This window comes from Mauremys mutica, chromosome 2, assembly GCF_020497125.1.
Source record: "Mauremys mutica isolate MM-2020 ecotype Southern chromosome 2, ASM2049712v1, whole genome shotgun sequence".
Lineage (NCBI taxonomy): Eukaryota > Metazoa > Chordata > Testudines > Geoemydidae > Mauremys > Mauremys mutica.
The window spans coordinates 73,003,995-73,017,718 of record NC_059073.1 but is presented as its reverse complement, the minus strand read 5'-3'; the positions used below and the strand labels follow the sequence as shown (position 1 = coordinate 73,017,718).

The 13,724-nt window shown below is 39.9% G+C and overlaps 1 protein-coding gene across 1 annotated transcript in view; it reads right to left on the bottom strand.

The window, feature by feature from the left end:
* The window catches only part of ST18 (ST18 C2H2C-type zinc finger transcription factor), a 219,791-nt gene that overhangs the window by 189,190 nt on the left and 16,877 nt on the right, over window positions 1–13,724 (bottom strand). Inside the window, exon 4 of the mRNA XM_045005759.1 lies at window positions 3,822–3,957. Coding sequence (XP_044861694.1) covers window positions 3,822–3,957 — 136 coding nt within the window. The remainder of the gene's footprint in view (window positions 1–3,821; window positions 3,958–13,724) is intronic.

Here is a 13,724-nt window from a genome sequence, read left to right as displayed (position 1 = left end):
AGGGGCGGGGGAGGCTGCGGGAACTATGGGATAGCTACGGAATAGCTACCCACAGTGCAACGCTCCAGAAATCGACGCTAGCCTCGGACCGTGGACGCACACCACCGATTTAATGTGTTTAGTGTGGCCGCGCACACTCGATTTTATACAATCTGTTTTGTTAAACCAGTTTATGTAAATTCGGAATAATCCCGTAGTGTAGACGTACCCTAATATCTTTCATTGTGCTGTGGCCTTTACATAGGTCACAAGGTGACAAAATGGGAGGCAATCCACACAAAAAAAGGTCAATTGTGCAATTATTTATCACTGGTGCCCCATAAGCAACCAGTGTAAGCCATAAAGCTCAACTGTTGGAATCTCTTGTAAAGTTTGCAGATAATCCCTCCCCAAAGACAGCCTGTCACATTTCTGCCACAGATGGTAGAGCTTTTCACATGAGTAGGTCATCTGTTGTTAACGGTGTGCAACAAAAATGTGCACCGGAATGAGTTACAAAGTTCATAAGTACTTGTGGCTGCAACCAGCTTTTGACAAAAACAAAACAAAACAAAAAACCCTACTAAGATAACTTACGAAGTCAAAATGCATGGGATATTTTACCACAGCTAATGCAGTGTCCAAAATCCAATTAAGCTTTATGCAGTTTTGATCATGGGGCCATAGGCCGAAGTTCAGTCTAGGATGCCTGAAACTACCATCTAAATCCACATTTAGGTACATAAGTAAAAACATCATGATTTTCAGAGGTGTTGAGTACCCAATACTCCTACGCAAGTCAATGGAAAGTGATAGTACATCACAGGATCAAACTATTAATTAGTATGAGTAGAATTTGCAAAAGTGTTCAATGTTCACATAGTTCCGGACTCAGTGAAGTCAATGGTAAACTTTCCCATGGCAACACTCTCACTGACTGCATGAGGCGCAGAGTTAGACCAGTGCTGAGTCAGAGTGCTTCTGAAAATCCCACCTTTTTGAGAGGGCACTTCCTACCAGAGTTCTTTTTTTATCCTTCTTTGTTTAAATCTGTACAATTTCTCTGAGAATCACAAAGTACAACTTATAGCAAAGTGCTTTTCAAAAACCTTAGTAAAAATAACTAAGAAACAAAACAGGCAACATGTGGGTGGCACTTTTTAGATCTATAGAAAGCAGCTTCAACAAAAGTCCTTCAGAAATGAACTTTTATGTGGATACTGTACATTGCAGGATCTTTGCAGATACAAAGCCTTTGTTAGAATTGGAGGATTCTCTTTCCTTACTTTAGATCATTAAAGGAAACCATGAGCAAACAACAGCTTTAAAAAGTGATACTAAACATACTTAGATTTTACATACTGAATTTTAAGAACATTGTTCAATCTTGATTATCCAAATCTCTGCTACTTGAGACAGGATCATCACCCCTATTTGTTAACGTAATTGAAAGTTTCATGTATTATCTGAAACCTTGAGTCTCTAGAATTATTCTATGCCTCCCACCATCACCCTGCAGGACAGTCAGCTAATTGAGGTTATATTATGAACAGGTTAGACAAACATCTGGCAGGGATGGTCTAAGTATACTTAATCCTGCCTCAGTGCAGGGGGATGGACTAGTGATCTCCTGAGATCCCTTCCAGCCCTACATTTCTATGATTTCTATACTTTACCAGCAAAAAAGTTTGTAAAAAAGAATTACATGCTGGCCTGTACAATGATCCCACAACATAATAAATCTACTGTCTCATTGCAAGCTGTCCTGTGCTACAATACACATGCTGTTGCTACTGAAAAAAACTTCATTTAAGTGTTCTGTCATTATTAAATTATCCTCCAAGTATTTTGAATCTACCTTGGTGGAGAAGATGGAAACATTTAGTATAAGTTATTGTCTTTTAACAGATTTTTAAAGAGTTACAGCTGGGGACTAGACGTGGAGTATAAAACACTGAGTTTTACTATGTAGCAGCTATACTGCCATTTCAGCACTCTGCACTGACCTCTACTGGTTTATTCGCTGTAAGCTCCAAAAATATGAAACCAGCCAAAGTTAGCCTATTATTGCTGAACTTTTTACCTCTGTTCGGATTTGAGTTTGATAAAATGAACTGGCTGTAGCATAACAGGGTATTAATCATCACACATCCGAGGAAAGAAATGTAAGAGGAAGTGGAGTTTTAAACCATTTGTGATGCAGTTATTTGTATGGAGGGTGAGACACTACTAAAGCAAACATATTAAAACCAGATCTAATAACACTGCAATTACAGTTGATATAAAGGTATTAGCAACACAAACATCCATGATGCTATTTTGATTCTATTTAAGTGTGGTTTATTTATTGGCAACAATTTCTTGTTCATCTTTACTATCTAGTGTGTTGCATCCACCAGCTGTCTCTTGTCTTATATATACAGTTTAAGCATTTTGGCTTTTTGAGGCATGGACCACCTTTTTCTTATGTTTTTGTACAGTGCCAAACACAGGAAGACTCTGGCCCATGATTATATATTCATTGTCTGCAATCATTCATATTTGACAGATTTCCACTTTACATAACACATTCGTCTCCAGGACCCTCTTCTGCTGAATTATTTGCTCTAATTAGAACTGAGCTGGCAACTTTACTATCTGCCCTTATCTACTACACACCAGTGGATCAAAGTTCAGCAGCAAGTCTGATGTTATAAAAGTATCAAATCAAAGTCATTAACATGTCCCATTGAAAGCAGTGATGTGGTTACTTCAGGTTTCTTACTACTCATGATTTATCACTGGTCTACTTATTCAGTCTCTCAACTATATTTAGACCTTTGTGCTTTACAGTAAAAAACAACCCAAGTTCAGAATAAGTAAACTAGCAAACTTTTCCATGCTCATTTACCACAAAAAACATTTTCAGTATCTGCGACACTAATGCTGCGAAACTTTCCAATTTTCTAAGGCTATTTTTAGACTTCCTTGTTATATAACTCTTCAGCTATGAATAATAGTTTTATGACTCATGAGAACTTTATTTTCTCACACTGCTCCCCAGCCAATCTATCAATGAGCCCAAAAGAGCTGGGGGTTTTTTTAAGTCACCTGTGTTTGCTGGGGAAAAAGTTCAGGGCAAGTATTGTGGAGTCTTGTTCTGTCTCTGTATAGAATAAAGTACAGTGCACATTGTGAATATGTATGGGGCCTCAGATAATGGCAAGCAAAATGACCATTTGAAATTTTCAGGATCATGCCTACCTATTTGGTTTCTTATATTTAACAATAGATGCAGTTTTCCTCTGTTTACACTTTTTAGATCCTAAACACAAATGGATAATCCAGATTTTAGCAAAATCTAAAATGAAATCCCATACTGTACAACTAAACATTTCAGCTACTTTAGCACTATTTATACGAAAACCATTTTCCCGTTAACTTCTTATATATCCTAATTTCTCTCTTATCTTTGCTTTTTTCCCACTTATCTCACCTGAACCTAGCATCACCAGATACTATGGTGATGAATGCTTTAGAAATGGCTGCAACAAATAACAAAATCAACAAGATTCAGCAACAGTTCGCACTTTCCTCTGAATTCAGAAGAAAGGCAACTGGCTTCCTTTGCAGTTAGTATCAGTGTTGCTCCTTGAGTGACCAGCAGAGGGAGAAAAGGGGGTGATCATGCGGAGGGTAAATACTTGGGAGATTAATTCCCCAGGATGATTTGCCCTGGATCCAAATTAGTCCAGGTAGCGTCAAAACGACAAGCCATGGTTCCATAGCAAAATGTGTGGTGCTGAAACCCTGTACATGATTTTACTTAGTCAAAGCACTGTAGTCAATTCTCTCTCTCTTACCTTTACCTGGTGACTTTGTACAGTTGCCTGATAGATCATTTTCTTCTAGCTTTGTTGTTTTTTCCTCAGTTCTGATTCTTGCACTGTTGCTTCTGAGACTTTTACAAACAACTAGATCCAATTTCCTTATTCTTTTCTAAAATTGCAAACAAAAATATATTGGAGTTTTACCATAAATATTAGATCTTTTAGCAACTACATTATAATAATGAGACTTGCAAATCAATATCTTTTATCTTAAAGCATGGAAGTACAGAATCTATTTATGACAGATTATAACTCACAAACTACATACATTGATTCTTCTGTACAGTGTGTTGACTTGATTGCAGTAAAACCATCCTCTTCTCATGAAAGGTTTTGAAACAATATTTTCTGTCAGCTCTACACAAAATATTCCACAACCACCCCAATATTTTATTTTTCCTTACCTCTGGTATCCCAGTGAGGTCACATTCTGTGAAAAACATCCTGCCAAGCTTGGTACAAAAGGGCTCCAAAGAATCAGAATGCAGAAGCTATGCAACTTGCTGACTAACTTTGCTCTGTGTTATTTACCAACTACACAAAGAAAATGCTGTCTATTCAAAACACATTTCAAAACTCTTTTCACAGAAAGTGAGTGAACAAACGGTCCCATGTCCTAAGCTGTAGTCACATCTCCCATGAGGCCCGGTGATAGCTGTGGGGCATGGAACGGAGTGACACCACTACCAGTCACTACAAGGCACTTTTGTAAACAACTTTGTGAGTGTGTGTGGAGGAAAACAGGACGGGGGTGGGGAGGGTTACTTTTTCCTCTGTCTTAACATTATGGTTTCTTGCTTTATCATCTCCGAATCAGATCTTCAGTCTCACTTTGTAAGTTTTGCTTGCTAAAAACAGATTTGTAGTCCCTGTAGTATGTTTACTTTTTTATCTGAAACCTTTTATCTAGAAATGGGCCTCAACTGAAAATTTTGAACAAGTTTTACATCTGGATTCAGATGCGCTAGCCCCAGGGCTCGGACTTAGGTGTTCAGGGTTCCAGTGGGCCTATTACATCAACAAGGCCTCATTGTAAAATTCAGAACCAGATTTTTATGCCATGTCTTCCCATTCCCGCCCCCACCCCAAAGTTCAGGATGCTTGGATTTGGTGTTTCCCTTTGGCACATTAAAGAAAGAGGCCTTAGTTACAAAATTCAAACCAAGTTTGGACTTTCAGTGCTCCCAAAGTTCAGGTGGGCATGGAATTTCAGATCCAGCATTCTGATTTGTCTCATATACAGGTGAGCTCTCAGAGCAAAATCCCTTTTAAAGTTTGGGGAGGATCAAATCTTTGGTTCCAGTTTAGGCACTTGTCTGTTTTTAACATTTATTTTTAAATAATCTCAATCATTTCAAGTATTCTTAATTTTACAAGGGGTTGTATCTCTCTCTGTTTTTATGTATGCTCTTCTAGCCTTCAGGGACTTGTCTCCTGCTAGTCACAAAGTTACACGTGGGAAATGATAAGCAGAACTGCTTTATTCAGCTCTTCCAGCACAGTGATCGGTAGACTTCACCATACCAAATTGCTGTGAAAAAAAACTTCCTTATGCTCAGAATAACTCATGGACAATGACCATTTTCCATCAATGGCAAGATCCAGAACTTTGGTGTCATTACTACATTTGTAGTTCCATTCTTCTAATGACCAGCTGCAGAAATCAATCCCCTCCCACTTCTCCCCCAGCCCCCATTTATTTCTTTGTAGCTTTGATCTATAAGGCACACGTTTCTACACTCGGCTAGTAGTAATAAATGTTTTGTTTGACTTATATTTTTGAAGGTAACAAAGGTAGGTATTACATAACACCTGTTACTTTTAGGTGTGTGAGAGGACAACATAAGAATAAGATGTAGCAATGATCATATTTCAGTTATATAGAAGGCAGCATAATCCATGAACATACTTATACACATGGTTTACCTCCATGTTTAAAAACTGCCTCATTGACTTCAATGGATGGTTCATATGATTACAGTTAAGTACATGCATGTTTTCAGGATTGGGAACTAAGATATTTCCAAAGTACCTTTGTATAAAGAATAAGCACTATTTCAAATGAGTATAAAGATTGTTAAACTATTAAATCTGGTAACAAATTTTATGTACTGGATGACTCAGATGTAAATGGCATTTCAAAAAATGGTAAATTGTTTTTTAAGCTTGTAAGGTTTTCCATAGATAGGTTGTCTCATGCTTTACTGAATTGCATACCACTTGTAAGCATATGATACTTGATCTTCCAAACTGTTAGACAAAATCTTGCAGAAATCAGTAACATTTGAAGTGGATTAATTCTGCAGCCAGGAACAGTGACTGACATGGTGGGTGGCCCAATCACAGACAGCAATGTTCTTCATATTTTTCACTGATGTGTTGCAAAAGAAACATAATTATTTCTCATTGACTAGAATCCAATCTGCAACAAATAAAATGCTTTCGGGACCAATTCCATCACTTTCACGTGTTGGGTAGCACTTAACCCAAGTGAATCAGGCTCTTAATTTGTATATATCTGAAATACTGCAATAAGTTTTTCTATTATCATTATTTTTATTAAGAGGAAATAATACAACCCTAAAAGAAAGTAGCCAGTTAAGACATTAGGGACCTGATCCAAAGCCCACTGGTGTCAATGGAGCTTTTCCATTGATTACAACAGGCTTTAGATCAAGTCCCAAATTTATTTAATATCTTAAATAATTATTATTAAAATAAGATATACACTACCGTGCCTCACTGAGTAACCACATTATAGGATGTTACCCTTGTTCTCGCCCTTCTTCAGCCTCCAAACACTTCCCAATTCTGTCTATCTATATCTCAGATATTTCTGTGGCGCCCACTACCATAGTATCTGAGCACCTACATGTTTTTAATGTATTTATCCTCACAACACCATGATGAGAAGTGCTATTATACCATTTCGCAGATAGCCTTGGGTCCTTAAGTGACTTGCCCAGGGTCACAGAGGAATTCTGTAGCAAAGCAAGGAAGTGAAGCTGAATCTTCTGCGTCCCAAACTAGTGTCTTAACTAGTGGACCATCCTTTATTTCTTCTATTATTGCCTCATTGAAGCATATCCTAAATTAGTCCCCATCTAAAGGCGAAAGAGGCCTGGAATTGCTTCAAGTCAAAGTTGCAGAAACTATCAGAAGCCTGCATCCCAAGAAAGGGGGAAAAATTCATAGGCAGGAATTGTAGACCAAGCTGGATGAGCAAGCATATCAGAGAGATGATTAAGAAAAAAGTAGAAAGCCTACAAGGAGTGGAAGACGGGAGTGATCAGCAAGGAAAGCTACCTTATTGAGGTCAGAACATGTAGGGATAAAGTGAGATAGGCCAAAAGCTATGTAGAGTTGGACCTTGCAAAGGGTATTAAAGCCAATAGTAAAAGGTTCTATAGCCATATAAATAAGAAGAAAACAAAGAAAGAAGAAGTGGGACCACTAAACACTGAAGATGGAGTGAAGGTTAAAGATAATCTAGGCTTGACCCAATATCTAAACAAATACTTTGCCTCAGTCTTTAATGAGGCTAATAAGGAGCTTAGGGATAATGGTAGGATGACAAATGGGAATGAGGATATGGAGATAGATATTACCACATCCGAGGTAGAAGCCAAACTTGAACAGCTTAATGGGACTAAATCGGGGAGCCCAGATAATCTTCATCCAAGAATATTAAAGGAACTGGCACATGAAATTGCAAGCCCATTAGCAAGAATTTTTAATGAATCTGTAAACTCAGGGGCTGTACCATATGACTGGAAAATTGCTAACATAGTTCCTATTTTTAAGAAAGGAAAAAATGTGATCCAGGTAACTACAGGCCTGTTAGTTTGACATCTGTAGTACGCAAGATCTTGGAAAAAAAATTGAAGGAGAAAGTAGTTAAGGACATTGAGGTCCATGGTAATTGGGACAAACTACAATATGGTTTTACAAAAGGTACGTTGTGCCAAACCAACCTGATATCCTTCTTTGAGAAGGTAACAGATTTTTTAGAAAAAGGAAATGCAGTGGATCTAATTTACCTCGATTTCAGTAAGGCATTTGATATGGTTCCACACAGGGAATTATTAGCTAAATTGGAAAAGATGGGGATCAATATGAAAATTGAAAGATGGATAAGGAACTGGTTAAAGGGAGACTACAATGGGTCATACTGAAAGGTGAACTGTCAGGCTGGAGGGAGGTTACTAGTGAAGTTCCTCAGGGATCAATTTTGGGACCAATCTTATTTAATCTTTTTATTATTGACCTTGGCACAAAAAGTGGGAATGTGCTAATAAAGTTTGCAGATGACACAAAGCTGGGAGGTATTGCCAATACAGAGAAAGACCAGGATATCATACAGGAAGATCTGGATGACCTTGTAAACTGGAGTAATAGTAATAGGATGAAATTTAACAGTGAAAAGTGCAAGGTCATGCTTTTAGGGATTAATAACAAGAATGTTTGCATCCATTGGAAGTAACAGAGGAGGAGAAGGACCTCAGAGTATTGGTTGATCACAGGATGACTATGAGCCACCAATGAGATATGGCTGTGAAATAAAAGCTAATGTGGTGGTAATTCCAGTAGAGATAAGGAGGCGAGGTATTTCCAGTAGAGATAAGGAGGTGTTAGTACCGTTTATACAAGGCACTGGTGAGACCTCATCTAGAATACTGTGTCTTTAAACCATGATTTGAGGACTTCAATAGTTCAGACATAGGTTAGGGGTTTGATACAGGAGTGGATGGGTGAGATTCTGTGGCCTGCCTTGTGCAGGACGTCAGACTAGATGAACATAATGGTCCCTTCTGACTTGAAAGTCTATGTCATATGATTCTACGATCTTGCAAATGGATCTGCAGGGGTGGAATTTTGCTCCAACACAGAGCTCTGTTGAACTCAGTGACACTGCACTCGGGAGAAAATGTCTAACTACACAATTCCTATGGCAGAATCAGAATCCAAGTTTGTAAACACTGCGGGGCAGGGATCATGACCTTTTTAACCCATTGTTGTGAGGTACCTAGCACTGTAAAAAAAAAATTAACAAACAACAACAACAAAACTAGATCCAAAAGAGGAAATGTTTTTGATACTCTGGGAGCCTAATTTCATTTATTTCACTTCATATACAGTCTGGGTCCAATTCTTCCCTCGGATATTTCCACACAATACTACTGACTTCAGTGTTCGCTGAACACAATGTTCACTGCATACATACCTTAGCACACAATTTTGCCATCCTCCCATTTTTTTTTAAATTAAAACAGTATGGCCCAAATTTTCAAAGGTTTATTGATATTCTTCTTCTTCCTCCTCTTATTCACTCCCAGTGGAGCATAAGGCGTCAACCATTCTCCTCCATTCATTTCGTTCTTGAGCGAGGCAGCAAATTTCATCCCACTTCATTCCCATGCCTTTCATTTCCTCTTCAATGGTCCTTCGCCACGTCCCCAATGGTCTACCTCTCCTCCTTCTTCCTTGTGGTGTCCATCGTAGGGCAATATGAGGGTGTCTATCAGCACCCATTCTCAACACATGCCCCAACCATCTCCATCTTCGTTGTTTGGCTTCATCCACTATGTTGTTAATGCCAGTTAATCGGCTCACTTCACTTATTGATATTGGGTACCTCCATTTTTGAGACTCTGAGACAGGGCTGGCCCACAACATTTTGGCACCTGAGGCAGGGAGCTCAAATGATGCCCCGGACCCCGCTCTCTTGGGCCAAAACTTTGAAAGGTCTCAATTCTGCCTTCTCCCTGTTCCACTCCTCTCATGGTACCACTCTGCTATCTACCCCAGTAAAGGAGAACTAACAACTTAAAATGCCTTGTTCAAAAATTTTAAGTAACACTTAGCTTTCAAATGCCTGAACAGCAAATGTAACTTTTCTTGTCTGCATAGTAAACATTGGCATTTTTATCTGTTTGAATAATCAAAGTGGTACTTTCCATGCCTTCTCGGTTGCAAAGATTTGAACTGCTTCCTGAAGGTCTACGTCTGAGCCAGCTCATGCTCTACTGAGATGGTTGCAAGGCCGACCAGCCTCTCCTGTGTCACTGTGGAGCGTAGATGTGTTTTCATTAACTTCATCTTGGAGAAGTTGCTTTCTCCACTGGCAACTGTTACAGAAAGTGTTAGAAGTATGCGCAGAGCAACAAAAGCATTTGGAAAGAGGGTGGTCATCTTATTGGTGCACATATATTCCAGAACAGCCTTTGGAGTTGATCCTGCTGAAATATATCTTGAAAGGGCTTTCAGTTCATCACCTAAATCACTCGCATCAATATCATGCATGTCATCATGTGTCAACACTGTCTCTAGTGCCCTGCATTGCTGGTGTAGGTCTTCTTCAGGTATAGTGAGGAGTTTTGGAATATCATACAACATCCCAAATATACTGCTGTGTTCCTTGAGCTGCATGAAACATTCTTCAACTGACTGTATTGCACAATCTAGCACCTGGTTAAAGAATTCAACTTTGAATTGTTGTTTGGGGTCTCTTGTGGGATTATCCCATGCCTTGTAATCAAAATGTCTTCTTCAGTGATTCTTGTATTCTCGAATGTGTGGGAAAATAGCTTCAGTGTAAAGTTCCTCTGCCAACTTCTGTGCAATCTTCCAGAACGTTTTGAAATCCCTCATTTGACTGGTAAGACTGTAGGTCTGACTTTGCTTTGTCCAGTTGTTCCATTGCTCCAGATATATTAAGGTCAACACCTTGGAGTCTCTTGCTTACAACATTTATTTCAAACAGTATGTCATGCCACAACACTAAACCACACAGAAATTTGAAGTTATGTATGTTTCTGGTGATTCCATTTCCCTCTGCCACTGTTCTCCCATGAACAGTTCCTGTCATAGCATTATCATCCATAATGGCAACTACGCCATCATCTATCTTCCCAATTTGGTGTTTGATAGGCTTTATTGCCTCAACTCGACTTTCCCATCATGTGGCACTCAGTGGTTTCAGTGTCACAGAGGATGTTCCCAGATGTTGCTTCAAAATTTTCCATTGATGAGTTGATGCAGAAAAAATACATAGATGCTTTGAATTACATTAAAAAATTCAGCAGCCTTATTAGAAGCTGATGCTCATCACTGGCCACCAAGTTCAGTGAATGAGAACTGCATGGGACAAAAAAATCTTAAGGGTTTAACTCTAGGATCTGTGTCTGCACTCCTCTGTTCTTTCCTCTCATGTTGGCACCATTATTGTAGCCCTGATCTCTCATGTCAGCTATCGCAATTCCGGTATCTTCCAGTTTTTTAAGAAGCACATTTGTCATACCAGCTCCTGTAGTATCATCAATGTCAATAAATTCTAGAAAATGCTCTCTGACGGTCACCATTGCAGGGACATTTTCACTAGATTCTGCTGTTGTTACAAAATGCACCATTCAAGTCATTTGTTCCGTATGGCTGATGTCAGATGTGCGGTCCAGAATAACAGAGTAATATCTTGCTGACTTCAGATCTGCCACAATCTTCTGTTTGACTTTTGTTGCCAGTAACTGTATGATCTCATTTTGAATTGTTTTTCCAAGGTAGTGGTATGTGTACGCTTCTTGGGTGGTGACTCTTCTTAGATGCTCCTGGAGTACAGCATCAAACTCAGCTATCAGCTGCACAATTTTAAGGAAGTTTCCATTGTTTTGGAACATACAGCTGATCTGAAGTGCCACACAGTGCCACACAGTGCTAGGATTTGGGTAGCAAGCATTCTCACAATGGCAATGAGCCTTTTCAGAACATTTTGCTAGTAAAGAGACTCTGATGCAATCTTCTCTTGATTCTGATCATCTATGGTGGCCTTTAACCTTAGTCTCATCTCAAGATTTTTCCACCTATGGAATGCTCTTTGGTGATTTGCTGCCTTCTCATGGCATGTTAGATTTCTAGACAGATTTTTCCAGTCCTTTGTTCCTGTAGAACCCAATGTGGCTGGAACATTAGACTGGAAGAATTTGCAACAAAAACAGTATGCAGCATTCTGGGTTTTTGAGTACATAAGCAATGTCACCATTGGGGATTTCATGCCAGTAATGTGTTGGATGGAAACTTCTATTTTCACTGTGTTTGAGGAATATGAAGTTTTTCACTTGCTGTGGCCCAGGCACTATAAGGAAGTCCCTCAAGTGGGTCCACAGTCCTGGATCACCTAGACTTAAGGAACTAAACTCAGCAGCAGCTGTTTCTTGCACGTCCACCACACTCTTCTCTGATCTACACTTTTCTTCAGGAATGTATATGGTTACATCAATTTGAGATAGAAATATGGATACTGCGGTATCTGCCAGGTCACCTGCACTCTGACTAACTGGAAGATCAGGCATCTCCTCACCACTCATATCCTCACTGGGGCCAGAAGGCTCACCGTGAACATTTGTATCTATGTATCTCAGGAGAGCTCCTTCCGGCTTAGATAGAAAAGCTTCCTTTGCTTGCTTGCTTTTTCTGAATGCTGCCCCAGAGGGGCGTTTTCTTCTTTCACTCATGACTGCTGTTCTGTGCCAGCTATAGTGGCTTTCAATGCTCAATTGAAAGGGACAAATAAGCAGGCTGGTAGTAGGGCCTGAGTGAGGGAAGATATCAGCATCTTAAGGGCCTAACTGGCTCCTACTACTTCAGTTGACTGCCTGTTCTCCTCAAGTGGGTTCAGGGAAGCAGCAGGAAACAGGAAGCTCCCTGAGAAGCTGGTATTAATCAGTCCAGGCTCCTGGGGTGCTAGAGAGGTACATAAGAGGTATCCTGCAGCTCCTGCTACTTTCTGTTATTCCCTCTCACCTTTTCTCCTGCCTGCCATGTCTCTTGCGCCCTCCTTCCTCCAGCACAGCACTCCACCATATCTGTGCATCTAGAGCAGAGAGTATACATATGCACCAGCAGCAGACACAATTTTCTACACTCTGGGTCCTAGTGGCGCCCCCCCCACAGTCTGGAACCTGAGGCGGCCTCCTCGGTTCGCCTCATGGTAAGGCCAGCCCTGCTCTGAGACTCAGTTTTCCATGGTCACAAAGCACCAGCAGCTCTAAATGAAGTCAAACAGGAAAGTGAGGCTCTAGATTGTCTCATCTGAGCACTCCAAAAATGGACACACCCAAGTCAGGCCAAAATTGTAAATGCTGTTGCTATGTAGCTCTTGCACTCTATTTATACTGGAGCATACACTAAATATTCATGGTGTGTGTGCCTCCTATTACAAAACTTTTGGTGTTGTCCTAGGGCGAGTGAGGGTCAGAAGGTTTAAGCTTTGATGTTGATCCACCAAATGCTGGTCACATGAGAGCTGATATGTCAACATAATAACCCATTGAATGGCAAGGACACCCCCTCACACACAGGAAAATGAAACCATGCAAAAAAAGATAGTAATTATTCATTCAGAGAATCCTAGCTGGAATTGCCAGCCTTCTGTAGAATCCTCTGTGGACTGTAGGCAGAACTGGCAAACAAAAAGGAAAATAAAATGCTTTTCTGTCTGCTCACAAAATATAACCTGCATTAAAAAATATCAACGATGGAGCATGCCACGCAGTGAACAATTAAATGGTTGTCTAACAGCTTCAGGAATAGTGTTAGCTACCAACCAATCAAATGCTGTCATCGGGTTGTAAAAATCAAACAAAGGAAGATAAAAATCTCATGCTTCTCCCGTCCACCTAATTAACTTGCTTTTCTATGAGGTTGGGGGGGAGCGGTGCGCACGGGGTGAATTCCAAATAGATAAAAGCTGGGTAAACCACTCCAGTGGTGAGCCTCATGCTAAAGTACTTAACCAGAAACAAATGCTGCGGATGCTTTTGTTTTGGTCTTTCACTGGCGCCTATCCTGGACCTCTGATGTGCCTCCTGTAGGTTGCTTCTG